At 35.1% G+C, this 26,796-nt stretch overlaps 2 protein-coding genes across 3 annotated transcripts; both read left to right on the forward strand.

Moving 5' to 3' along the window:
* The first annotated feature begins 39 nt into the window (after nt 1–39).
* LOC102596746 (2-alkenal reductase (NADP(+)-dependent)) lies at nt 40–4,021 on the forward strand. The gene is made up of 5 exons (XM_006345767.2): nt 40–492; nt 2,141–2,318; nt 2,857–3,023; nt 3,109–3,191; nt 3,408–4,021. Exons 1-5 carry the CDS (start codon nt 226–228, stop codon nt 3,784–3,786), a joined length of 1,074 nt encoding a protein of 357 aa, XP_006345829.1. The 5' UTR covers nt 40–225; the 3' UTR covers nt 3,787–4,021.
* A 4,546-nt stretch (nt 4,022–8,567) lies between these two features.
* Nucleotides 8,568–25,659, forward strand: LOC102597069 (protein transport protein Sec24-like At4g32640). 2 transcript variants are annotated; one of them, XM_006345768.2, is made up of 25 exons: nt 8,569–8,699; nt 9,025–9,860; nt 10,733–10,963; nt 11,205–11,279; nt 11,456–11,554; nt 12,904–13,015; nt 14,125–14,252; nt 15,042–15,161; nt 16,006–16,086; nt 16,927–17,004; nt 17,119–17,211; nt 18,124–18,178; nt 19,506–19,582; nt 20,058–20,129; nt 20,259–20,342; nt 20,463–20,582; nt 20,685–20,753; nt 21,748–21,825; nt 22,313–22,451; nt 23,409–23,573; nt 24,087–24,232; nt 24,329–24,508; nt 24,585–24,673; nt 24,865–24,896; nt 25,432–25,659. In XM_006345768.2, exons 2-25 carry the CDS (start codon nt 9,048–9,050, stop codon nt 25,536–25,538), a joined length of 3,243 nt encoding a protein of 1,080 aa, XP_006345830.1. In that variant the 5' UTR covers nt 8,569–8,699; nt 9,025–9,047; the 3' UTR covers nt 25,539–25,659. The 2 variants fall into 2 exon arrangements, with proteins under 2 accessions (XP_015163547.1, XP_006345830.1); XM_015308061.1 differs by lacking the exons at nt 23,409–23,573; nt 24,087–24,232; nt 24,329–24,508; ... (1 more) ...; nt 24,865–24,896; nt 25,432–25,659 and adding an exon at nt 22,877–23,402 and having other exon boundaries at nt 8,568–8,699.
* The last annotated feature ends 1,137 nt before the right edge of the window (nt 25,660–26,796 follow it).

Genomic DNA, 26,796 nt, shown 5'->3' on the forward strand with positions numbered 1-26,796 from the left:
CCCCCTCCCCCCACACCAAAAGAACAACAGAAAAAAAAAACAAGAATGGGGTAGTTGGTACCTAACACCAGCTATAATTACACACTTCACTCAACCCCCAATTTCTCAAATGCCCACCATTTTTGTGATCAATCTAAAACCACGACAAAAAGAGTTCCAAAAAAAAAAAAGTGTTCTTGAATTTTGAGTAAATTTGCAATTTTTTATTTTTTATTTTTGAAAAAAATGGAGAAAATAGAAGAAGAAGCAGTAGATCAGCTACTAGGGAAAACAGTGGAAAACAAACAAATCATATTCAAAGGATATATTGAAGGAATTCCAAAAGAAAGTGATATGGAGTTGAAAATTGGAAAAAAATTGAATCTTGAAAAAGTTCCAAAAGGGTCAAATGGATTATTGGTGAAGAATTTATACTTATCTTGTGATCCTTTTATGCGTGGACGGATGCGCAATTTCACGGGGTCTTACATCCCTCCTTTCGTTCCGGGAGAGGTAAGTAATATCCTAAGGATTTAACTTATATATACTGACATTGTCGAGTTATTTTTAGTTGAGTGTAGTTTTCTCTTGTTATAGTAAATGTGGTTTCTTTGTTTTCCGTGTTACCTCCCTCTTTTTCATTTCAAGGAGAGGTAAGTAATGAGGCAAGGATTTAACTTATATATACTGACATCGTAGAGTTATTTTTAGTTGAGTGTAGTTTTTACTTGGTATTGTAAATGTGGTTGCATTGTTTTCCGTGTTACCTCCCTCTTTTCATTTCGGGAGAGGTAAGGATTTAACTTATATATGCTGACATCGTTAGAGTTATTTTTAGTTGAGTGTAGTTTTTACTTGGTATAGTAAATGTGGTTGCTTTGTTTTCTGTGTTACCTCCCTCTTTTCATTTTGGGAGAGGTAAGGATTTAATTTATATATACTGATGACATGGTTGAATTATTTTTAGTTAAGTGTAGTTTTACTTTTTATAGGGAATGTGCTTGCCTTGTTTTCCGTGTTATCAATTTCGCTTTTCAGTTAACTGTAGTTATCTTTTAAGGTGACATAATAGTCGAGACAAATTGTTATTGTTACCTACTGTACTATTAGCCTTTTTAGGCTATGTTGCTTGGACTCTCCAAAATGTTGTCGCACCTGTGTCGGATCCTTAGGAAATGCACTACTTTTGTAGGATCCGACACTCACCTATCTACATTCTAAAAGAGTCCGAACAACATAGGCTTTCTGTTTTCATAGAAACTGGATATTTAGTGTAGTTATGCATAGTTGGTTGCCTATCTGAAGTGTCTCAAGTTCAATTACGGTTACAGTTTATGTCTCTTTTTGGAGGCGATGTTTGCTGCTAGTGCATAAATAACAAAATCTGTAGAATTCTCCACAGCCAGAAAACAAACACCACAGGTCCAGATCTAGCAGCTGCATTTATAATTGAAAACTTTGTAGTACAAAGATCATGACATGCTCGTATTTGACATTTTCCCTATTTTGTCTTGGCCAGAAATTTTGTGTAATGAATAATAGCTTTTTGTGTTTCCTAAGAAATGCACTACTTTTAGAAGATCCAACACTCACCTGTCATCATTCTGGAAGAGTCCGAACACCATAGGCTTTCTGTTTTTAGAGAAACTGGATGTTTAGTGTAGTTATGCGTAGTTGGTTGCCTATCTGAAGTTTCCGAAGTTCATTTACGTTTATTTTTTATCTAATTAACTGATACATTTCATGGTGGGAATTCAAGCCTTTTTTTCTTGAACACTGCCGTTGTCATCATAGTTTTGTTGTTTCTGTAAAAATAAGCTACATAGTGGACTTATATGGCTGTGTGTGTCCTAAGTTCAGTACAATTGTGTAACGGAGACATTTGATGGTGGCAAACTACATTTTACACAACAATAGAACCACTGTTTTTGGAGGCGATGTTTGCTTCCAGTGCATAACAAACAAGATCTGTCAAATTCTCGGTGGCCAATATTTTCATACACCAGACAACAAGCACCAAAAAAACCAGTTCAAATAGCTACATTTATAGTTGAACTTTGATGTAGTACAAAGATCACATACTAGTATTTGATATTTTTCCTATTTTGTCTTGGCCATAAATCTCGTGTAATGAAACTTATCCTATACACGTTTTCAAAAGGTAATGGAAGGATTTGGCGTCTCCAAAGTTTTAGACTCGGATAATCCAGACTTCAAACCAGGTGATATAATCTCAGGTTTCACTGGTTGGGAAGAATACAGCTTAATATACAATACCGAGCAGCTGAGGAAAACTCAGGCGGATGATATGCCTCTGTCGTATCATGTCGGTCTTCTTGGTATGGTTAATCTTGACCTAAAGTCTCCACTTTTTATTAGCACCATAACATTCATTCTTATAGTTTTTGTTTCTCTTCTTCTGAGCTTTTCGTACTCCTGTTTCCGCCTCTTCAGTATCATATCCTTATCACCAAACTAGTATTTTTTTGAGTTCAATACAGCGAACTTACGAAATTATTAATGTTTTATGTATTTCCTTGTCGGAGTTGTATCCGAATCCAAGTAAGACTTCTTCTTGTAAGTGATTTTTGTTTGATGACCAAGAAATTCCTATGGGTGAATCCTTAGGATCATCCCCAGACCTTGAACCTCGGAGATAATGGGCCGTCCCTCTACCCTTATCCACTTGAATATCAGGCTTAGTTTGCTTGATGCAGGGCCCGAACCTGTGATCTAAATCGCAAGTCCCTCAATCTTTACCACTTGAACTAACCATCGGGGCAAAAGAGAAAGGGATCATATAGGATCAAGTCTCGTATTGTTAGACACGATTTTCTAGTTATATAATGATGTCTCATGAATGTGGACTTTATACAGGCATGCCAGGTTTTACAGCTTATGCTGGATTTTATGAGGTTTGCACACCTAAAAGAGGGGATTATGTTTTCGTCTCTGCTGCCTCGGGAGCAGTTGGCCAGCTTGTTGGCCAGCTCGCGAAGTTACATGGATGCTACGTCATAGGATGTGCTGGGACAAAACAAAAAGTACGTCTGTTTCCGCGTCTTTTAGAAACTGCATTTGTTGTATTTCATGTTATAAGTGACTGCACATTCAACCACATTTTATTAGGTTGACATATTAAAGAGTAAGCTTGGATTTGATGGAGCATTCAACTATAAGGAAGAAGCAGATCTCGATAAAGCTCTCAAAAGGTGAGGCAAATGTCTAAACAAACGTTACTAACGCTCGTTCAAATGGATTCATTGTTATGAGAGAAAAACATAATAAGATCACGCTCGTTCTAAACTCACTGACTCTAGATCCTGGATTTGCCTCTACCTCTACTTAGAGCACGATAAAGATGAATATAGTTCATTTTCGTAGCAACAATGAAAACTTCTGACTCTCATTTTCACTTTTCTTGATAGACATTTCCCCGAGGGGATCGACATTTACTTTGACAACGTTGGCGGATCCATTCTAGACGCAGCATTGCTCAACATGAGGATCCATGGCCGGATTGCCATTTGTGGAATGGTTTCTCAGCAAAGCCTTTCTAATCCACAAGGTATACACAACTTGTTTCAGCTCATCACTAAGCGCGTTAAGATGCAGGGCTTTCTTCAGAGCGATTATCTACATCTATTTCCGCAATTTCTTGAAGACGTTACTAGCTTGTACAAGCAGGGAAAGATTACATACTTAGAAGACATGAACAAAGGCCTCGAGAGTGGTCCTTCTGCCTTTGTTGGACTGTTTTCTGGACGGAACATGGGTAAACAGGTCATCCGTGTCGCTCACCATTGATCTTAATCCAGACCCCTCAAGTTTTTTTCTCAAGACAGAGATCTTACTTCTACCTCCGAGCTTATCATGACCTTCCCTGTTAGCAAAAAAAGACCATTTTTGCATCAGGAACAAGGCCTATGTAGACCAAGTTGTAAACTGATGAGACAATGAACACTAATTTTTCTGTAGTTAGGTAGTTAATATATCAAATTCATGCATTATATTTTCGTATTATTAATCACTGCGTTGCTAATTCCCGCGTAACTTATCACTAAACCAAGCAACCCCTCAATTTGTAAATATATATTAGTTATGAGTTTAGACGAATCTAATTGTTTTTTTTGGAAAATCAGCCTAAATAATTGTCTACCAAACTAATTAAATTAAAAATAGTTGAGAAATATATAATATATGTTTAATTGTATATAATAAGTGTATAATCTATGTATACTAACTAAAAACGTAAACAACAAATTTGTCGGACTATTTCTAAGACTTTATATTATGAAAACTAGGTAATTTATCCACGCTTTGCGTGGACATAAATAATCTTTCTAAACTTTTGAACAACTTTTCCAATAATCGACTTGAACAACTTTTCCAATAATCGACTGTTATAAGAAAATAAATAAATTTTAGTAGGTTTTAAAAACATTTCAACAGAAATTAAATGATTTGATATTATCACATATCTAAAGAATTGTAAATATATACTGAATGATTTAAAAAATCTTGAGATCTAATCATTTTTATCTTTTACATAATTGTGTTGTTAAAACTGAGTAATGTTTTTATGTAGCGATTAAACATAACTTTTTCTATTTTTTTGTACATGAAAAATATAGAATTTGATAATTTTTTGGTTAGAATAACTCCTTGTGAAAAAAATAAATTATGTAATAGTTTTCGATAATCAATTTTAGTTATAAATAAGTTAAGACCGTTAAAAATGTACACCACAACAATATAAATAAATTTTTTTAGAGACAATCTATTTGTCTGAGGTCAAACGTTCACTACTTATCGTTATTGTTACTTTGTTACTCTAACAAAATTTATAGAAGGAGAAAAATTAATTTGAAACAACCACAAAATAATATTGTTGATACTTTTAGAAATTCATTCTTTATTAAACTGTTGCTTTGAAGGCCTTTCTAGATGCTTCATCAATGTAATTTTACGACTTTTTCAGAAATATGTATATATAATTGTTTCATTATAAAATTACAAGTAGATCAAAATATTGGATTCTAGACTCATGTTAAAGAAATATTCTCGAACATTAAAAAATTAAAAATGAATCTAACCTAGATAACTCAAATGCTCAATAATAACTTGGGACATAAAGGACAACAAATTTATGTTAATAGACATATCTTTTGTAGCTTAAAATATTACTTTTATTTAGAGCATATTTTGTTTCATATTCTTCAAATTAAGCTTGCCGAAAATAGTCATAACTCACACCAAAAATATTTAGAAGAGTTGAATGAGAAAGAAAAAAAGAAAAACATTAAAAGGACGAAAGTTTTGTACAAGTGAGATCTTGAAACTACAATAAACTATTAGTGGCGACTATTATTGGTATTAGCAGCGATTAATTTTGCTACTAAAACATTCTTTTAGTGGCGACTATTATCGGTATTAGCAGCGACTAATTTTGCCACTAAAATTCTTTTAGTGGCGACTATTATAGGTATTAGCGGCTGTGAATCTTGTCACTAAAACAAATTATTAGTGGCGACGATTATAGGTATTAGCAGCGACTAATTTTGCCACTAAAACATACTTTTAGTGGCGACAATTATATGCATTAGCAGCGACTATTGTTGCTACTAAAACATACTTTTAGTGGCGACTATTATAGGCATTAGCAGCGACTATGTTGCTACTAAAACATTCTTTTAGTGGCGACTATTATAAGCATTACCAGCGACTAAAGTTGCCACTAAAACATTCTTTTAGTGGCAACTATTATAAATATTAGCAACGACTATTGTTGCTACTAAAACATACTTTTAGTGGTGACTATTATAGGCAATAGCAGCGACTATGTTGCTACTAAAACATACTTTTAGTGGCGGCTATTATAAACTTTACCAGCGACTAAAGTTGCCACTAAAACATTCTTTTAGTGGCAACTATTATAAATATTAGCAACGACTATTGTTGCTACTAAAACATACTTTTAGTGGCGACTATTATAGGCATTAGCAGCGATAGTTGCTACTAAAACACACTTTTAGTAGCGACTATTATAGGCATTAACAGCAACTAATGTTGCTACCAAAACATACTTTTAGTGGCGACTATTATCAGCATTAGTAGCGACTAATGTTGCCACTGAAACATACTTTTATATATATGTATAGTAAAATTACCCGCGTTTCGCGCGAAAATTTAATGTTACGGAATTTATAAAATAATACTTATAACCCATTAGTTATTTAAAGTAAAACACTACAAAGGAAGTGATAATTATAATATCTTATCATTTATCCTTCAATCAATCGTCTTTAATTTGATTTTATAATTTATCATTTTGCTTCCAGGAATCAAATGCATCAACCGGAAATATTAAATATTCTAATAAATAAATAATCGATGGTGTAGAGATAAATAAATTGTAAAAGGTTGAAAAAAGTGAACAAATATTATAATTCTAACGTATAGAAAGTTTAGCACTACCTTTTGTTTTACATATATCACTTTTAAATGTATCATAAGTAATTAATAAAATGAAAAATAAAGGGAAAATGTATCATATTGGACAACAATTGAACTTATTATATATATTTGAAAGGGAAAAATATTACACAAAACTATTTAGTTTGTTTGAGTGTTTTTTAAAAATCAACATACCAGAGTGATGAAGTTCAATTTGAAACTACACGTCTAATCCAATCACAATGTCGAAAACACATTTATTACTTCAAAAAAAGTATTTACAACTTGCAGTAAACTTGAGAAATCTGTTCATACTTCATATTAAATATGAGCAATTAATTTATTGTGTAGTGATCTATTTTTTGGGGATTAAAAGATGTTGCAGTTTAGTCATATTCCTCTATAGGTCATCCAACACATCCTTAAACTTATGTCAAAAGTTTATTAATTTTTGTTTTCTTTTCCTGGTTCACTTCGCACATCAAGGTGCGATAAAGGTTTTTAAGATCCTTATGTGTTTACAATGACATACCAAATTTGAATTTTGTCTTCAAGAGATGGTAGTACAGATCTTTAAGAAATTCTTTTACTCTACTTTCAACAATTTTAGTAGAGAAAACTTGCATGAATACTCATTTAACGTGTGTTATTTAATTTGTACTAACAAATACTTGTAACAATAACTTTGAAAAAACATAAACAACAAAGTTTAAAAGATATACTCAAAAACAACAATTAATAAAATAAACATAAATTAATGATTGTAAAAAAAAATACCAGGATCTGTAAGTCTGTAACAATAGAATGAAACGGAAAGGAAAAAATTGAGCCCACTAAATGCATAGTGTACTATTAAGAAAATTATTCCCTTCTAGTACCCGAGGTTTAAAGGAATAGATCATCTCAGGATAGGACAATTCTATTCACCAGTGTATTGATACAAAAAAACAATGGTGAAGTGAGTCACTCAACAGGAGCAAAGTACACGAATATTTAATTGTGCAAAAGAAGAAGAAGTAGTAGTTCAGAATTTTTGTTTTTTAAAATGAGAGAAAATTCCTCTATTTATAAACAACAAAGGGTAGTGTGAACAAATATTTATTGTGACTTATCAGAAAGGTCACAACCTTTCATAAAAATCGCAACTCTTCAAAAAAGTTGTAACTCTTAAAAAAAATCGCAACTTTTCATAAAAGTCACAACTTTTTAATGAAAGGGGAAAACTAGTTTTGGAAATAAATAAATTAAAAGGGAATCCTGAATTCTGGTGGTGCCACGTAGGCGGGTCTAATGTTCTTATATATATATATATATATATATATATATTATATGATTAATCATTTAATATGTTATGTATCAATACTCAAACAAGCAATTAGCTTGTTGACAAGTTTATCAAATTTTGGTTTCACAACAGTAGCTACTTCTTAGACATAATATTGAGATAATGGTAAAAAACATAATAGAAATATTATTATTTTGTGAGTTTTATATTTGCACTATGAGTTGTTTGTATTTTATATACGTACTATGAGATGTTTACGTTTTTAACATGAACTAGAAGAAGTGTTTGAATACCATCACCTAAATGTGCGTGACAATTTAATTTGTCCATAAAATTTCATCGATGTAGCATCTGACTCATTGATTTCAACTGTATTCTTATAAATAATTAGTGATAGTAGTTTAAACAGAAAATTTAAAGGAGAACTTATCTAAATATAACTAGTAAAATTTTGACTTGACATACCTAATTACCTATTAAGAAAATATTGATTGATATAGTGAGTTTACCATTTTACCCCTATTAATTGATAGTATATCAAATATATTTTTTCACTACATTTTTCAAAGATATTAACTCAATATTAATAAATTAGAGATATAATAGGAAAAAATAGATTGTCTTTTATTGATTCGTTAAAGATGACAAGTAAAAAAATAAATCAAATTAAAAAATATTTGACTAATAAATAGAGACGGTGGGAGTACCATATTTGAAAAATAGTTGACCATTTATAGCTATATAATTTTAATACACATATAAATCGCAAATTTTAATTTTCAATTTTTTTTTTTTTATTTGGTAAAGTTGAAAAAAAGAATGAAGTATATAAGGAAGTGAAATATTGCGGGAATCTAAAAGTAAATATACAAATTCCCTTCTTCCCAAATTTCACTATTTGAATTCGCCGGAGCGGTTCAGTTCATCGGAAACGCCTTTTTTGTTTGCCGCCGGCGAAGAATCCGTCGACGGAGAGCTGGTGAGAGTTCTTTTTTCCATACTACATCGTATTCCACAAAAAAAAGTGTTTTTTTTTCTGTAAATAGTGGGGTAAAAGTATAACCAAAAATTGAATCTTTGCTACTTTACATGTTCTCCTGATTTTAGGATTGTTATGTGTAACTTTATTTTATACTGAAGCAAATGCTTGAAAAATGATTAGACAAGGTAAGTTAATTTTCGTGGAAAACGTTTTTCTTATATCAAACACATGTTGTGTATCTCTCTTGTTTTCGGTGTGAGATGAAGTGGTTGTTGGACAGAGGTTTTGCCTTTTTTTTATGACTTGGGATTTTTGAATTTAGGTGGGAAATTTGTTTAATAATTGATGGAAGCTCCAGGGGGACCTAGACCAGGGAATGTACCACCCAATTACAATCCTGATGTACTTGCTCATGGAATGCAACATTTGGAAATTAATAGACCCAACCACCCACCTACAAACCCTACTGGTGGTCCTAGGCCTAGTGCAACACCTTTTGGGCAGCAGCCACCCTCTTTTGCTGGTGGGCTGCCTGCGAATAGTCCAGGACCTCCTCCACCTGGTGCATTCCAAAGGGGTCCTCCGCAAACTACATTGCCTCCGAATGTAGTTTCTAGACCAATGGTCTCTCCTTCTGTGGGTCAAGCTCCACCGTCCTTTGCATCTAGGCCACCTCCTGCTGGTGCAGTGCTTCATTCTGTTGGTAGTCCTGCCATTCGACCGCCACCTGGTGCTTTGCCTTCAGCCCCAGGTCCTCGTGCTGGCCCGCCAGGACCTTTTGCTGCTTCAACAAGTCTTCTTGTGCCGCCTTCAGGTGTTTCTAGTTCAGCTAGTAATGGGCCACCTGCATTTGGTCCAGGGACAATGCAGAGTGGACCACGTTTTCCTCCTCCAAGCAGGCCACCAGCTGGAGCTCCTCTGTCAGCAATGTTATCATCTGGAACTCCTTCTCAGCCTCCAAGGATGCATCCATCCTTTGGGAGTCCACCTTCAAGCACAACATCAGTTACTGCACAACCACCGCCTTCATTTCTGGGATCAACTCAGAATGTGCCACCTTCTTCAAGTTTCTCCACATTTGCACCACCGGTCCAAGCGATGCCTCCTCCTATGGTTGCTCCTTATGGAATGCAAACATGGCAAACACAGCCCCATCAGGTAAAATATGCTTATCATATTGTGATTGTACTTCTAAGGTAAGAAGTTTCTGTCTTTCCTGAAATTAGTGTAACAACTCTTATCTTATTGAAGGAAACAAAATTTGCATCATGGCGTTCAGACAATTCATAGTTAATTTATTTGCAAAGTCTAGTAGCGTAACATGTGAAACTTAGAGATAGATGTAATGAAAGAACAATTCATAGGACACTTATTATTCCTTTTTATTTACACTTTAAAAATCAACAATCCATCACAAAGAGATTACAGCTCTAGGGAGTTAAAAAGATAATATATAAGTTGTCTACGCCCCTTCTGTTTTTGTTTGATCATTATCACAGGAGAATTACGAGTTTAATGGATTTTATAAACATAAAAATTGCATCTTTTTGGTCCTGGCAGCCGAAACATGGCCACTCTGAAACTTTTTAATGGCCAAGTAAGTGGAAATTCTTTTGATAATTGTGTAGCATAGCAGTGTGACTCGAATGTAGGAGGCCTGCATTGATACCTATGTTGAAGTGTGTTGCAATTTCATCTTAATGCCTAAGTTGTTAGAGAAAGAAAAGTGATGCTATAAAGAATCTAAAGATCAACCTGTCCCTTATGTAATCAGAAGTAGCATAGTGATCTTCTGCAAAAAAAAAAAAGAAAAAAAGAAAACAAAGAGCAACGCCTATAAACGTGGTGCTTTTTGAAAGTACTTTTCTTCGTTGTTCCTTCTGAAATCCTAAAATCACGAGGACTAAGTTTTTGGATCAAGTAGATGGGTTCCAGTATGCTTTTTGTACTTCTCTGTCTTTTGTTATGCGTCGTGTACTATATATCCACTTTAATGTGAGGTACATAAGCTGAATTTACTGGTTTTATAGGTTGCTCCACTTTCTGCTGTCCCTGGTTCGATGCAACCACCTATGATGTTTGGGATGACGTCTCTGCATTCAAATCAAGCAGAAGCTGCAATAACTCCTTCTATGGGTCATGCTGGATCTGCATTAACTGGGCAATCAAACTTTGATTCCAGTCAAATTCCGCGTCCAATTCCAAATTCTGCAGTAATCTTGCATGAAACTCGTCAAGGCAATAAAGCCAATCCCCCTCCGGTAAATTATTTCTTCATTGCAGGAAAGAAGTTGTTTTTCTTCATAGTATTGTTTACTGTTTCCAGGGGTTGTGTTTATTCAGCTATGAGCTATGCTTTTCTTTAAATAATAATTCTAGTGCATTAGAAATAGATATATAAGTTAACTATAAGAAAAAAAGAAGAAAAGGTTCATAATAGTTGAAGTTTCTTTTCCTTGCTCTTTTTCTAATATCCTTCTATTTCCCTTGTCTCCCTTGAAGCCTGCCACCAGTGACTACATTGTTTGGGACACTGGAAATTGCAGTCCACGGTTCATGAGGTGTACTGTCAATCAGGTGCTGATCTTCTTCACATTATTTTGATATCTGTACATAATATTCCATCTAATCAATTTTGTGTGTTTATACCTTTTCCTGTTCCACTTGAAAGAGCAAGCTTATTGACCATTACTATTCCATCTGAACATGAGTACTGATTGTAGATGATTGGGTCCTTGTTATTTGTTCTACAGATTCCATGCACCAGTGACCTTTTGACGACCTCTGCAATGCAGTTGTCTCTGTTGGTCCAACCCTTGGCTCTTCCTCATCCATCTGAACAGCCCATTCAAGTAATTCACCTTTTCTTCTTGTAAACATTCTAAATTTACTGTCTGAGACGGAGCTATAGTTCTTGCCAAATATTTCATATTTACCTTGTTTCCTGTTTTTAGGCTTCTGCCATCTAGATGTATGTTAGAAATCATAACAAAAAGAATAGATTTCCATCTTTTGATGTCCAAGGAGAACATTAATTTGTTATTCGACATAATTTTCATTGTTCTAGTAGTGGTCAATGAAGTGGGTGCAAACCTTGGAGGCTAGGGTTTAATTTTCAACATAGACAAATACACTAGGTGATTTCTTTGTGACTGTCTAAGCCTTGCTAGACAAAGTTACTCGATACGTATTGGTGAGAGGTAACAGGTACCTGGTGGTATAGTCTAGGTGCGAGCAAGCTGACTTGGACCTCACCGTTACCAACAAAAAGAAAAAGTATTCGGAGCTGTTCTTTTACACAGAAGTTCTTAAAGAATTGCAAGAGATAAGATGATAATGTGTATAGCTTGAATTTTGCATTTCAAAAGGCTAATATATCTTGTTCTGTGAAGTAAGTACAAATTTGCAAATTATGATATACTGTACCATTTTATCCATGAGACAGACAACTATATTATGATATATGCGCCCACTGCATTTAATAGATGACAATGTTTTGTAGCTTTGTATTAAACAGAAAAATGAGCTTTTACTCGTTATTGCTTTGTCTTTTCCATAATGGTTCCTGACTGCAGATGGATGGCCATAAAGACCTTTTTGCACTATTTTGCGGTCATTCCTGAGTTTGGAGTTAAACTCAGCTACTTATTTGATGAATGTAAATACTTAGCTTTCTTGTCAAAGCTAGCTGTTGGATGTAAATTCTAGGGAATGTTCATTGATCTTGAGCTACTCTATAGCTTCATATGGGATGCTGACTGCTGATGAATTGCATTGATAGTGTCAAGATGGTTTTAAGTTTGTCCTAGATATATTCTTGTTCAGATTATGTTTAAGTGCTACAAGCAGTAATTTTTCAGAAGGTGCAATCCAGAGAGCTACAACCCTCCTAGGTGCAGTAGGGTGGTTTTTCCCTGTTCTTTTGTGACTATTATAGGATAAGGTTGAGTTGCAGGTATACCTTGTGGACTTGTGAAGTATTAACTGATGAATGTAGTATGCTTCTTACATACTTATCATTTATGTTTACTCTTTATTGTGACTATTTTGGAGGAAAATAGCTTTGGTTGGGTTCTTACATTACCTTTATTTATATAAAAAAGCTTTGGTTGGGTTCTGGTAGCTTACCTCAAGTGAGAAAATGATACTTGTATTGGTGTCTTTACCTTCTTCTCACACGACATGTTGGATTGTTTGATAGGTTGTTGATTTTGGGGAAAGTGGTCCTGTTCGTTGCTCTCGCTGCAAAGGCTACATAAATCCTTTTATGAAGTTCATTGATCAGGGAAGGCGTTTCATTTGTAACTTATGTGGTATGAATGAATCCCTTTCACCAAACTTATGTGATACTTAGAGTTTAGAGCCCGCTTCTTGATGACATCTACTGTATCATAATTGAAGTTCTAGGGGACATGGACACAGACTCAGACAAGGATACGAGTCTGACATGTGTGCTGGACAACTTATAGGAAATATAGGATGTGAAATGGCAAACACTGAAACATAGAATTTTCATGTTCTGAGGGCTAAGTTCTGCTTGAATTTGTCTTATTAATAAATTTCTAAAGAATGTTTGTATTTATCAACTGAGCATATTTAGTGTTAGAAAATTGATTCTAGTGTTAAGCATATATTTGGCAATATGTTTATCTGGAAAATATTGGCAGCAGAAGTTGATAAGTCCAATGACTGGTTTGATGTTTGAGAGTTATTTGGTGGTTGGACTGGTGCAATATTTATTGGCCTGATTGTTTCTATATTAGTGCAAGTTATTCAGGGAGGAGGGAAAGATGACAAATTTTATCCAAGTATTACTTTGGGCTGGTAAACAGTATTGCCATATCCTGAGAACATCAGGAGGGCTGGTTCCCTATATTGTTGCTATGACGTAGTGGTAGAAGGTCCATATAGAAAAAGTGATCTAGTGATGGAACGAAACATTGAGTTTTAAGGACAGGGCAAACAAAGTCTGGACATGGTCTACCCTTAGGAAAAGGAATGAGCAACGCAGCAGCAGAACACTAGAGAACAGTGATGAGGAAATTGTCAAGGAATCCACCTATTTCTCCGAATGCTTGAATGAAAAGTGTACCTTTTCCTATTACGGTTACAACTATGGAAAAAGAATAATCTAGTGATTTCTCTTGCTTCCACTCAATTAACTGCTTAAGTTGTGTCTTGTTTCCAAAATTACTTTTCCTTCTAGATAACTCTAATTTAGCAGGAAACAATTGATTTCATGATCAAATACTGTGCATTTTACTTTTCATTGTGCAACCAATCCTAAAAACCTAAGAAACACGTAATAGCTGCAACTGATTAATTAAAACAGTGAACATGAAAACTCTTATCAATTCCCAAATATTGAAGTTTGAATGAAATTCTGAAGTTTTAATTCCACATGCTTGACATCTTTTTGCAGGATATACCGATGAAACTCCTCGGGATTATCACTGCAACTTAGGTCCAGATGGCAGGCGTAGAGATGCTGATGAAAGGCCAGAACTATGCCGAGGAACTGTTGAATTTGTAGCTACTAAGGAATATATGGTTGGTGACCTTTGGTGGACTTTAATATTATATAAATTTATTGAAGATTTACATTTCAAGTTTGCACACCTTGATTAGGTGGCATGATTGGATGAATTTATTGAAGTAGAAATCAGTTTTAAATTGAACTCCAAGCAAAGGGTTATCGTTAACTCAAGAGAACAAAGAGTTTCTGAATGCTATGTAGATTTGTTTTGATATTTAGGGAAGCTTGCACATCACCTAGTACGTCATATCCATTTGCTAATGTAATATTTTTCAGCAGTAGTTCATTAGTATGTATGTACTGTTCTATTGCTAATTTAACCTATTTTAGAGGAACTGAGGATTGTACCAATAATCATCTTAAATAACTTTTTATCTTCTTCGTTACTCTTGGTGGGGAAACAGTTCTTCTCTATGTATTTCTTTAGGTAATACTTGCACATATTCAAACTAATGCAAATAATTTCGTGGAGAGAGAAAAGAGGGAAGGTATAGGGAAGGGAAAAGGGATATATATTACACTGTGGCTGATTTGTCAAGTTACTGGTCCTGGACTTTTGCAAGATGGCATTGACAGTAAAAGAGATTGGTGGTGGTGATGATTTGAACACATTTTACTCTATTTTAACAGAGAATTGTTTATTGACAAATAATTCATGATTTTAGACAAAACTACTCTTTGTTATAATTGTTTATCTCAGCTAGCAGTTTAAACGTATGCACTTCTTGTTCTTGATGGAGTAGTTTCCTTGATAGATGCTGGAATGTTTTTGATTCTAAGTGATAACATGGAAACAAATCCAGGTGCGTGAGCCAATGCCTGCTGTATATTTCTTCCTTATTGATGTCTCCATGAATGCCATACAAACTGGTGCAACTGCAGCTGCTTGCAGTGCGATAAGCCAAGTCATTTCTGATCTTCCTGTAAGTCTGTTTTAATTACTGGTAATTTAATTCATTTACAATTGGCAATATCCTTACATTAAAGACATATTATAAAACAGCCTTCTGTCTTTTCGAATGGAGATCCTCACAAAACAACTTCATCCATACTGTATTTCTTGACGTAACTGGAAGTTCAGTTTTAATGTTAGTGTTCAAGCAGCTAGTTTTGCCTTTTCATCCTTTGGGATCGTGACAACGGTTATGAGCTTTTTGACTTAGGAATTTCCAGTTTGTTGTTGTAAGGACGATGTCCTGGTAATGTTGGTTTGTAGGGCAGAATGTCTAATGTAGGCCTTAGTTGGTTTTTATGGGGGAAGGGAGGTGTTTCAGCAAAGAACCTCATGAGTAGGTGATATTACTAATGGTTGGAGAATTCAGGTCATTTTGAGAGGAAAGTATAGTTGATTAATTATTTTTGACGGACAATTAGCAGCTATCACCAAAGAGCCACTGGCTACTCCAGCAGCAGCCTCAAGCCCTTAACACAGGAGAGTTCTTTGAGAGAACATAGAGACAAGTTATGTGTTTTAATTCACCCAGTTTGTCACCAAGTCAAGTCATTCGTCCCAAATCAATTCACTGGATCTTGATTTGGTAAAATTCTTCATCTAATTAAAAGTACGAGGGAAGATATTAGGCAAGTGGTCAGGACATTATCTTTTCTTGTCAAAGGATGGGTTAATCGAGTTTATGGTAGTTATTGATCGTGATACTCTGCTATTTGATCTGTTATGCCTTATTATGGTTGGTTTGGATTTTAATGCACAGCATTTATGGAGAGAGTATATGAGCTGTCCCTGATGTTGGCAACTTGTTATTGCAGGAAGGTCCTCGAACATTGATCGGAATTGCTACATTTGACTCGACTATCCATTTTTACAATCTAAAACGTGCACTGCAGCAGGTTTTACACATTGGGATTTCATTTACCCTGCAAGATATAGCTACTGTTCCTATTAAACAAAACATGCTTTGGTATCAATGTTCGAAATCACTAAGTATCTGTATTTTTCTCTTTCTTACGTGTATGACGACTCACAATTACTTTCAGTCAGGAAATTAGATGTAGAAAGACATCTGGATACGAAGTGTTTGCAGCTTTTCAAAAATGATTACTTGTTAGATTCTATGTAAATGTAGCCATAGGTTTTAGTTGAATACATTTCTCATTTTTTCTGGTAAATTATAAATGAAACAGATCATCAAAATTTTGTATAAATAATATAAAAATCTAGCCAACAGATTGTGAAGGAGTGTAGTAGTTTCAGAAAGGAATAAAATGGCCTTATTCCTTTTCCTCTTTATCTTGTCTAATGGTAGTTCATAGGTTCGTTATAAGAGAATATTTTCCAGTATTCAGGAAGGAGTTATTCCTCAGCTGCTCTGGTTGCCCTTAACCGGTAGTGCTGCTCCATTGTACTTGATTATGCAGTTCCGTGTTTGTTCTTCTTGGGAATTTCTGCTTTCTATTTCACTTCTAGTTGTTTCTGATATGATAGTGTTCTTTTATTTTTTCTATTCTCTTCTTTTGCTTCTTACCTTTTTACGCATCTCGGAGTGGGTTTTCTCTTATTGGTATGTGTAAACTAATTTATTTCATTAAGAAATGATGGATTTTTTTACATTTAATATCGATACCAATTGCAAATTAAGATTGTGGAAGTGGTTTGATCTACTTTGAAGTAAAAGTGCATGCTCATTTCATCCAGAATCTGTGTTTTTGATCCCGAGTCTGTGTTTGCAGCCATTGATGCTTATTGTCCCTGATGTCCAAGATGTTTACACTCCCCTTCAGCGTGATGTTATCGTGCAGCTCTCAGAGGTTAGTCCTGCAAAATGTTGACTTCCTGTTTTTTTCATTTTCCTTTTACTGAAAGAAAATGACTAAAACATATCAGTCATTCTCAGTGGAAGTTGTTAATTTTTACATTTCCAGTGTCGTGAACATCTAGAGCTTCTCCTAGAAAACATCCCAACAATGTTCGGGCATAACAGGACTGCTGATTCAGCTTTTGGTGCTGCAGTCAAGGTATGAATACGCATTTCAAATAGAAAATCTGACACACTAGAAAGCTACATGTATCTTCAAAAGAAGTTAATAGCTAACTTTAAGGAGAGTAAGGAGAATACTTTTTTCATTACAAAAGGATAATGGAATAAAGTACTTAGTTTTTGATAACCAGTGACCAAAGTACTTAGTAACAGAAAGAAGAAAATAAATCATTAAAGGTTAAACTTTTTTAACCCCGAACAAGTTTGCGGTTTTACATTGCTCAGACATTTTTTGCGACAAACCTATTGCTTTCATAGCACTGAAATGGCTCCAGGATTTTATTTAGTTTTTCCACAAGGAAATGGTTCCTGGATTATAGGGTAATATATGGCTGAATGGATGCCAGCGGATGCCAAAGGAAAGCTAGGAGGTATCCTCTAACCACGTCATAAGAGAGTGACTGTTGGCATTAGCAAGTTTATTAGGGAACTATTTGTGTCCTGTCTCTTTAAGTTTGTCAACAGAAGTTATAAGGGGCATAGTTTTTCCCTCCGGATAAGCGACTCGGCTGCCCAAGAGGACTGACTATCTTTCTCTTTATACACAATATCTTGAAAGGAAAAGAAAAAGATCTACCTTGGCAACGAATACGTCATTGACTGACAGTTTCATTGCATGGAATGCCACAGTCAATTGTCAGCAACTGGGGACTCGGTCTTCATTAGCAATTTATGGCATAATTCATGTAGCATATGTCATTTAGTAGTTTAGACAAAAGAAATATTTTTCATGCATGCTCATTGAAATAAAGAAGATTTAAGGCTAGTGAATGATATATCGAACACTGAATTCCATTATTGTGTTACTGCATGCGGGTAAGTAATTTAAGTCAAATAATGCTGGAATAATGAGTTAATTGTTTTTGTTATTTTCTTCTTGTTACTTTAGGCTGCTTTCTTGGCAATGAAAAACACCGGAGGGAAACTTCTTGTATTTCAATCAGGTAAATAACTAAATATAATGAACCTTGTATCACATGTACATACTCATAGGCGACATGAACGGTATGGATATACACTGCTGCAGTTTCTGACCCGAGTAGCATGGGGAACGTGGAATTCCGTGTGAATCAGCAAGGACCCCCTTTGTCTTTTGTTCTTGTCTTCTAATTTTCTAAAAATAGATACAGAGTTTTTTACCTGATTATTGAAAGATTCGTTCGAATCTGATCCAACATGAACATGAATTTTAGCTAAATGGTTTTTTCAGGAGATAGAGAAAGATACAAAGCTCTATTATCTATATTTAAATTTCAAATTATATACCTAAGACAAGACCAAATTCGTTTTATTTTACTAATTTCACGAACGGAAGAACTCACTCTTGGTGATAAAGGTTTCTTGATTCGTAATCAGGAATATAGGTTAGCTAAATGGTTTTTTCAGGAGATAGAGAAAGATACAAAGCTCTATTATCTATATTTAAATTTCAAATTATATACCTAAGACAAAACAAATTTGTTTTATTTTCCTAATTTCACGAAAGGAAAAACTCACTCTTGGTGATAAAGGCTTCTTGATTGTCGCATGGAGTTTTCTTTATGTAAGAGGTTTCAGAGTAGGTAGTATGATCTACCGTCTATCAAGTGTACTTTCCTACTGTCACCTGTTACTTTCCTATCCAATCAATTGGAAGTGAAAAATCACTTTTGCTCCTCCCGACCCTAGTTTTAAATTCAGTCCGACTAAGCAACGGAGCATGTGAGTGACAGAACCAAGGAGGCTTGTTATAGAATTCTTTGTTGAACCATTTACACTTAAACTTTCTCAGAGGATATTGATATTATTGTTGGGTCTCTTGCTAAACCCACTTCTATCGTAGCTCTCCTGCTTGAATGAATCAACATTTGATGATGGTTTTTCATTTGGAATTCATCTCTTTCTATTTAGACTTGATGAATAAACCACTCTACAGTTTACCCATTGGACCTGTAGTACCCCTTAATCTAACTTCTAAAGGTCAGGGTTATGCTTTCAATTTGTTTATGATCTATGAAGTGATTAAAACTTGTTTAAGTAGCAACCACGTAGTGTTTCTGTTATATATTTTACAACCTAACGACCAATTGCATAGATCATAGCTTGGGGATCTAGAAACTATTTGCAGGGAACTCTTAGTACCTCTTTTGTCTCTACACCTTCAGCATTGATAAGTACATATTCCAATGATGTTATACATTTTGTAAATTATGTCTTGCATGTGCTAGGTATTTAATGTCTGTAAATTGTTCTATAACATTATGAGTTCACTATACTTGCTCCGTGTTATAGTCTTGCCTTCTACTGGTGTTGGAGCCCTTTCTGCTAGAGAGGCTGAAGGAAGAAGCACAGTATCAGCTGCTGAAACGGTAAAATTGTTACATTTTCTATTTTGGACCTTTCTCCTTTGAGGCAATAGGCAGCTGGTTCAGACAATCACATCTGTTTCTCACTTTCTCTTCTAGATTGTTCAGAAGTTGATATACACTTTTTCACTCAAGTAGTCTTGATTCTTGAATTTTAGTTCACATACGCTATCACTTATTTGGGTTGTCGCTGCATATAATGTGTTCACCATTTCTTAAAGGAAGTCAATAACTGCATTCCACTACTTATCCTGCAGTCCATGTCCATCATACTCTCACAATCATTAGTGTAGGATTCAAATAGGTAATGTATGACACAAGTGTTAAGAGTCCGTTGCCTGTCAAGGTGTCGACATAGAAATACTTTTTTGGTTTCCTGCCCAGTGTCCGGCACCCGCTTTGTCTTGTCACAGTAGTTAGTAGACTTCTCGAGAACCAAATTTATTCAGAAAATTCTTGTATATAAATTGAATTTCAGGAGGCTCACAAATTACTCCAACCAGCAGACAAAACCCTGAAGACAATGGCTATCGAGTTTGCTGAGTATCAGGTGAGTTTTCACCTTCTTCCTCTGGAACAGTTCTTCATTACACGTAGCTATATACCTTCTGAATGTCGTTAGATATGTTTTAATTCATTTGCCTACCCCTGTTGATTGATTAGATCTCAACTCCTTCAGGTTTGTGTTGATGTGTTTCTTACAACACAATCATATGTAGACATAGCTTCCATTTCTGTCATTCCTAAAACTACTGGAGGACAGGTAAGTTTGGAGTTACATATAATTCTAGGTTGTGTTTCTCCAGAATGTTCTAGCACCATAAACATTTGTAATAGTCGACTTATGTCAAGGCTTGGACCTTAATTTTTCCTCCTATTTCAGCTGTACTACTATTTCCCTTTCTCTGCTATTTCTGATGCTGCCAAGCTTTACAATGATCTGCGATGGAACATTACTAGGCCCCAAGGGCTTGAGGCAGTAATGCGTGTAAGATGCAGTCAGGTATTCTTGCTTGTTTTCTGGATTCTTCTGAGCTCAGCAGCAACATAGTGCATTGATGACTACAGAAGTGCAAAATTCATGCTGGATTTGTTTCTTTTGTAGGGTCTTCAAGTTAACGAGTACTCCGGAAATTATTGTAAACGAATTCCATCAGATGTTGACTTGCCTGCGGTTTGTTTCTCTACCTCCTTTCTCCTGGGAATACTTTATGCACTTTCTGAGAAAAAGGGATCAGAACAACTAGCATAGTTGGACAATGATAAATACAGTAGACACGTGAAAAAGATTAAATTAGCCATATATATACCGCCTTTAAAATATCCCTGGCAGATCTTTTGAGTTTGTCTAAGACTTGCATAAGATATTTGAGTTTATCTGATTTCTGGTCTATTTTCTTGAGTCATATCTAAGTGAAGACCTTAACACTCCTTTCTGTGTCATTCCATACTGAAAACTGTTTTCAGATATTGGGAGATAATTCTCATAGTGCTTACAACTTTATGAACTCAAGTCAACACCAATGTATCGTATAATCTTGAGCATTAGAGGTCGCAAAATGAGTAAATGGGTTGGCTATAATAGGTTATAAAATGGGCATTGCATCAAAATTTTGAACAAGAAGTAATTTCCAAAGTCATGTGCGAATTTTTCTCTTGTTACATTTTTAATATCTGTTCTATAGGCTCGTAACACTATCCTGTCTTTTCACTCATCTTATCACCCAAAAACAAACCTCTAACTTTCTTTACTGGCCTGTCTGTAATTAGGTTCTAATTCATTAAGGACAGACCTCATCCATGTTCTACATGTTAATAACTCAATCAATCATTTATTGATTTGATATTAATTTCACATCAGTTGGGGCTGGCTTTATAAAATCTCTATATTCTTTCGCTGTATTCATATCCTAATTTCAATGATGTGATTTCTAAAATGAAGTAGAATCTAAGTTGCGCGGACTCTTCACTTTCGTTGCCGCAATACTGGAAAACCTCCTTTTCTCTGCAGCTTATTTTAATAGTATAGTTGTATGCAGTTTTGCCTTTTCTTTATGGTGTGCAGATGGGGTATGTATGTTCCTTCCCTCAATTGCTGTTACGTGCTTGTCTGACTTAGATTTCTGAATATAATGTGTTCATACCTAACATAGCTTTCTGTGGTGCAGATTGACTGTGACAAAACAATAATGGTAACATTGAAGCATGACGACAAATTGCAGGATGGTTCAGAATGCTCTTTTCAGGTTACAGATTGGTGGTCCGTCTTCAATTATATCTGTTAAGAGTGTCTCAGAATGGTTGAGGGAATAGTCTGTAGTCTCTTCATATGGCTTTGGACATTACTCACCTCTTGAGCAGCTTATCGATCGAGTCAGATCCAGGATTCTTTTTCTTAAAATGGTCTCAGAGTCAGACTTATCCTTGTTGTATTTACCCATGTTGAGCCCTCATATTATGTTATTCATGCTCCAAATATCTAATCCTGGGGAGGGGGATGTCTCACCTTTGTTGAAGGAATGAGTTGTGGTCTCTTTAAATGGTGTTAGACAATCCTGATCGTGAGATAGCTTTTGGTGTTGAGTATGGTTCACGTTTCATTTTTCTTTACAATGGGTGTTTGGTCTATCTTATATTTGCACTGTTCCTGTTCTTTTCCCCTCCCCAACCTTTCTTCCCCTTCCCAGCTGCAGTTTGGTGGTCATTTACAATAGCTTTTTTCCATGTCTCCAGTGTGCTCTTCTTTACACCACCATCGATGGCCAAAGAAGAATCAGGATTTCAACTTTCTCTCTGCCTTGCACCACTATGCTTAGTGATTTGTTTCGATCAGCTGACTTGGATACCCAATTTGCGTGCATCTTAAAGCAAGGTGGTGATACTATATCATAAAGTAGGCATGTCTCTCAAGTACAATTTATTCTGCACCTACCTTTTCACTTCTGTGTAAAAAAGCTGGTTACCTAAACATTAAAGGTCCTTGTTTATGTTCGTGCAAGGGGGCAAGCCTCCACCTTTTTCCTACTTACTGCAAGATTAACTTTGCTGTGAAAGTTCTTCCAATATTTATGTCTTTATTTACTGCCAAAGGATGGCTGCATCTGTGCATGCACCTTTCTCAAATGCACATCAGCAAATCCTTAAATAATCCATGGAACTAAAGCAAACTGCAGCCAATCAACTAAAGCATATTTTTGTCCTTAGGTGCGAATTGCATGTTATGATTTCTGCTATAGTTCATCCATTCTTCTATTGATTCTGTGCTTCTTAGATGGTTATGCTATGAATATTGTGCAGATGGATGCATCGAACCTAGTAGCTGGGGTGCGATGTTTTTGGGAATCCATGCTGAAGAAAATTCCGAGACAACTAAAGTGCAGGAAAAAGTAAAAGAAGAGATGTTGATATTGCTTGGATAAGCAGGAATTGATGTTTTCTGGGTTTTCACTCTGTGACCATGGCTTCTTGCTTCTTCTTCTTTTGGCTTTTTTTTTTTTTTTTTTACTTGGTAATGTGATTGATAAAATTAACCAATCTGCACATACTGTGAAATTGTTGTTCGGTAATCTAGTTCGATGGAGCATACCATGAGAATGTGGTAGCGTGTTAGATCAAGTATTTTCTTTGGGAAAGTAGTGACTATATTAAATCTTTATGTAGAAGGATGCCAGTTATATTATTCCAGCATGAGCAGCACATCTTCCTCCCTGTACCCTAACTTTTGTGTATTAAAGTTAACCACTCACTATTACCTAATGTTTATTCTTCTTTGTTCTCTGCTTCTTTTTTGTTTAATTCTAATCATACAGAGCTTTTATCTTCCATGCAGCGGCCAGTGAAGTTCCAACAGCACCTCTCCCACAAATCCGAGAGCACGTGACAAACCATTGCATTAACATTCTATACTCTTATCGTAAATTCTGTGCTACTGTCTCATCCTCTGGACAGCTTATTCTTGCTGAGGCACTTAAGCTTCTCCCGCTTTACACACTGGGTATGTGTTGCACTGCTTTTAGCCAAGCCTTTCATTTCCCAATTATTTGATGGAGCTGATTTATCCATACAGTTTATTATTCAATTTTACTCTTTTCTGCTTTTATTTTCTGATATCTTAATTAAAATGTCCATGCTCCACATTTTACTGCTTTTCCAGTTGGAGGAGCAATTAGTCATCTTTGTGTTAGTCCATTATATACAATTGTAGCTAACGGCTATGGCAGCAACTGATGATTCACTTGTGGTTCAACATAGTGAAGAAAGTAGTCTCAAGAAAGTCTGCATAGATGAATGATCACCCTGTTTTTGTCATCTAACGGATAGTTGGGTGTGTGCTTAGCTACAGAGTCATGTTGAATGAGTTTTTTTTTTTTTTTTGTTTTGTTGCATCTCGAAATGCCAACTGTAGTTCCTTTTGCTACTGTAAAACCTTGTTCTTGAAAGAAGTGCATGTTGTGCAAAAGATAATGTTAAATGGATCTACTCACACAAGTCTTCCTGATGATTTCAGCTCTGATTAAAAGCACGGGATTGCGAACTGATGGACCGATTGATACTAGGTCCTTCTGGATTAATTTTGTTTCCCCACTGTCTGTTTCATTTGCTATCCCTTGGGTGCACCCTAGATTGATAGCCATTCATGAACTCAATACAAAGGTAGGGGTTATTCACAGACAAGTTCACTGGTAATTCATTCTTGATCCATTTCAATATTTATTTCTTACCTTTCACTTTTTGTCTCTGAACTTGCAGGAGAACGAGGAATCTCTTATTCCTCATCCTATTCCACTTTCCAGTGAATATATCAATGACAACGGTATCTATCTTCTAGAGAATGGCGAGGACTGTTTAATTTATGTTGGTAACTCTGCAGATCCTAGTGTTATGCATCAACTGCTTGGCATTTCATCTGTTGAACAAGTTCCTGCACAGGTGATTTGGCGTGTCTTCTCTCTTTAGATGTAAAAACACTGTCAAATTTGACATATTGCCTCTGTTTTTTCTGTAGTTTGTTCTGCAGCAGCATGACAATCCACTCTCTAAGAAGCTCAACGATATCATTAATGAAATTAGACGCCAAAGATGTAACTATCTCCGGTATGATGTTTCTTTTTTGCTGCCCTTCTTTTCACTCCTGTTGTCTTAGCTGCTATGTTGCTCGTACTCTTAAAAAATGTCGCTAGGTCCATCTCGGTTACTTGTAAATCAAAATGGACATTCATTTGATTAGTATGTTATCACTTTGTATGTTGTATTTCTAATATGTGTTTTTATTTTGATCTTGGCAGCTTAAGGCTATGCAAAAAGGGAGACTCATCAGGTTTGTAATACATCAACCCATCTTTATACCTTCTCCCGCCACAAAAAAAAAGGTAAAAAAGAGGAAACAAACAAAAAGAAACACTTCTAAAGGGGAAATGGGTTGAATTACCATATTATGTGGATGATCTACATAGATATCGATGCTTTTAAATCAATATTTTTTGCACTCTCCTATTCTTGGATGCATAATACTTCATACTCGATCATACAATAACATAAAACAAACTCAGCCATCTGCAGTAACTCACTTTTTTATCATCATGATACCTAAGGAGGGATATCGTTTACCCTCATAAAGCTGAGATGATCATTTCCTTTGCTACATTCATATCGATCATTGATTTTGTATGGCATATCCTTTTGCCTGAGCATCAACTTGACGTAATTCTTTTGAACAACCAACTTCAAGATGATCATCTATACCAAAAGTTGTACAGATTAAAACACAAAGATGTGTTTGAGTAACTTTGTCGATTGTTCTTCTTTGGTATTCTTGTACTGTTTTCTTACATGCTTGTAAATTCTGTACTCAGGTATGTTGTTTTTCTCCAACATGGTAGAAGACAAGACATCCATTGGACTTTCGTATGTCGAGTTTCTGGTACATATCCATCGACATGTTCAAAGCAAAATGGCTTGAGAAAATTTTCCAGTTTTTGTTCATAAATTTTGACTATATTGAGAAAAGGTGTTACATGGAAACATTGTACAGATATTTTGTGGACATCTTAGTTCTTTTATCAGAAAAAAATGTTCATCAACACTTTCTTGCCAAAACAAGTGCTTATTTATCTTGTTTTTTTAATTTCTGAGTTTCTCATCTGTTGTTCGGTACCTGCATTGAGGCGTTGACTAATCCATTTGTATCGTGTAAACCCTTTTAAGACAGAAGCACTCCCTATTAGGGTGGTTTCTATGTTCAGAGTTTTAATTGGGGATCCTTGGTTTTATTATAGTTTCAATATTAGTATTCAAATACGTAACTGTTTATTTACAAAATCAATCTTAGTAAACTATGAAATTGAATGATGAGTAATGTTAAGATGAAAATGTTTGAGAATAACTTTGGTAGATAAATATAACCTCATGAACACTATATTCTTGCAATAATTGTATTCCACTTTTGCTAAACATATAAATGTAGAAACAACTTTAAAGTAAAAAAAAAAAGTGAGAATGCATATGAATTAGTCAATGGTCAAATGATTCATATAAAATCTACATCATGTTACACATGGTGTCAAAGTCAGAACTTTGAAATATAAATATAAAAGAGTATATATACACAATCTTAAGAGGATACAATATATATTATAGCATATTACATAAAAATGTTCTTTTAACTTACTTAATTGATATCTACGCCCTCCAATTTTGAGTGTGTACATATAAATACTTAAATTTGTATATAATTGAATAACTAGACACACACGTTTTTAGTGCGTATGTGATAATTTGTTGTCCTACATGGTGATCTACGTGCATTATGCAACATAAGACTTGTGCGTCTACTGATTCAACTTTATAATAATTTTAAGTGTCTACTTGTGCACATCCAAACCTGGAGGTCATTAATTAACTCCGTTGTTGCTTGCCGCCCCAAAATGATTCCGAAAATAAAGTTTCTGATTCAAATTTCAACGGAGACAACAATATATTACTATATGCGATATTTTTTTTCTTCTGTTCGAGTTTTGATAGATAAAGCAACCCAATCTACACAATTAGTTGAGATACACGCAAACCGAGGCGGACATCATAAAGCTAAATGCATGTGAATCCTTCATTAGCCGTTACACCAAATTTTTTTGTATATTTTCACTTTTTATTTCCCAAACGGTCTTATGATCAACCTCAGATTTCAAATAATATGACCGTTTACACCCCCCCCCCACCCA

Source organism: Solanum tuberosum, unplaced genomic scaffold, assembly GCF_000226075.1.
Source record: "Solanum tuberosum cultivar DM 1-3 516 R44 unplaced genomic scaffold, SolTub_3.0 scf00072, whole genome shotgun sequence".
NCBI lineage: Eukaryota > Viridiplantae > Streptophyta > Magnoliopsida > Solanales > Solanaceae > Solanum > Solanum tuberosum.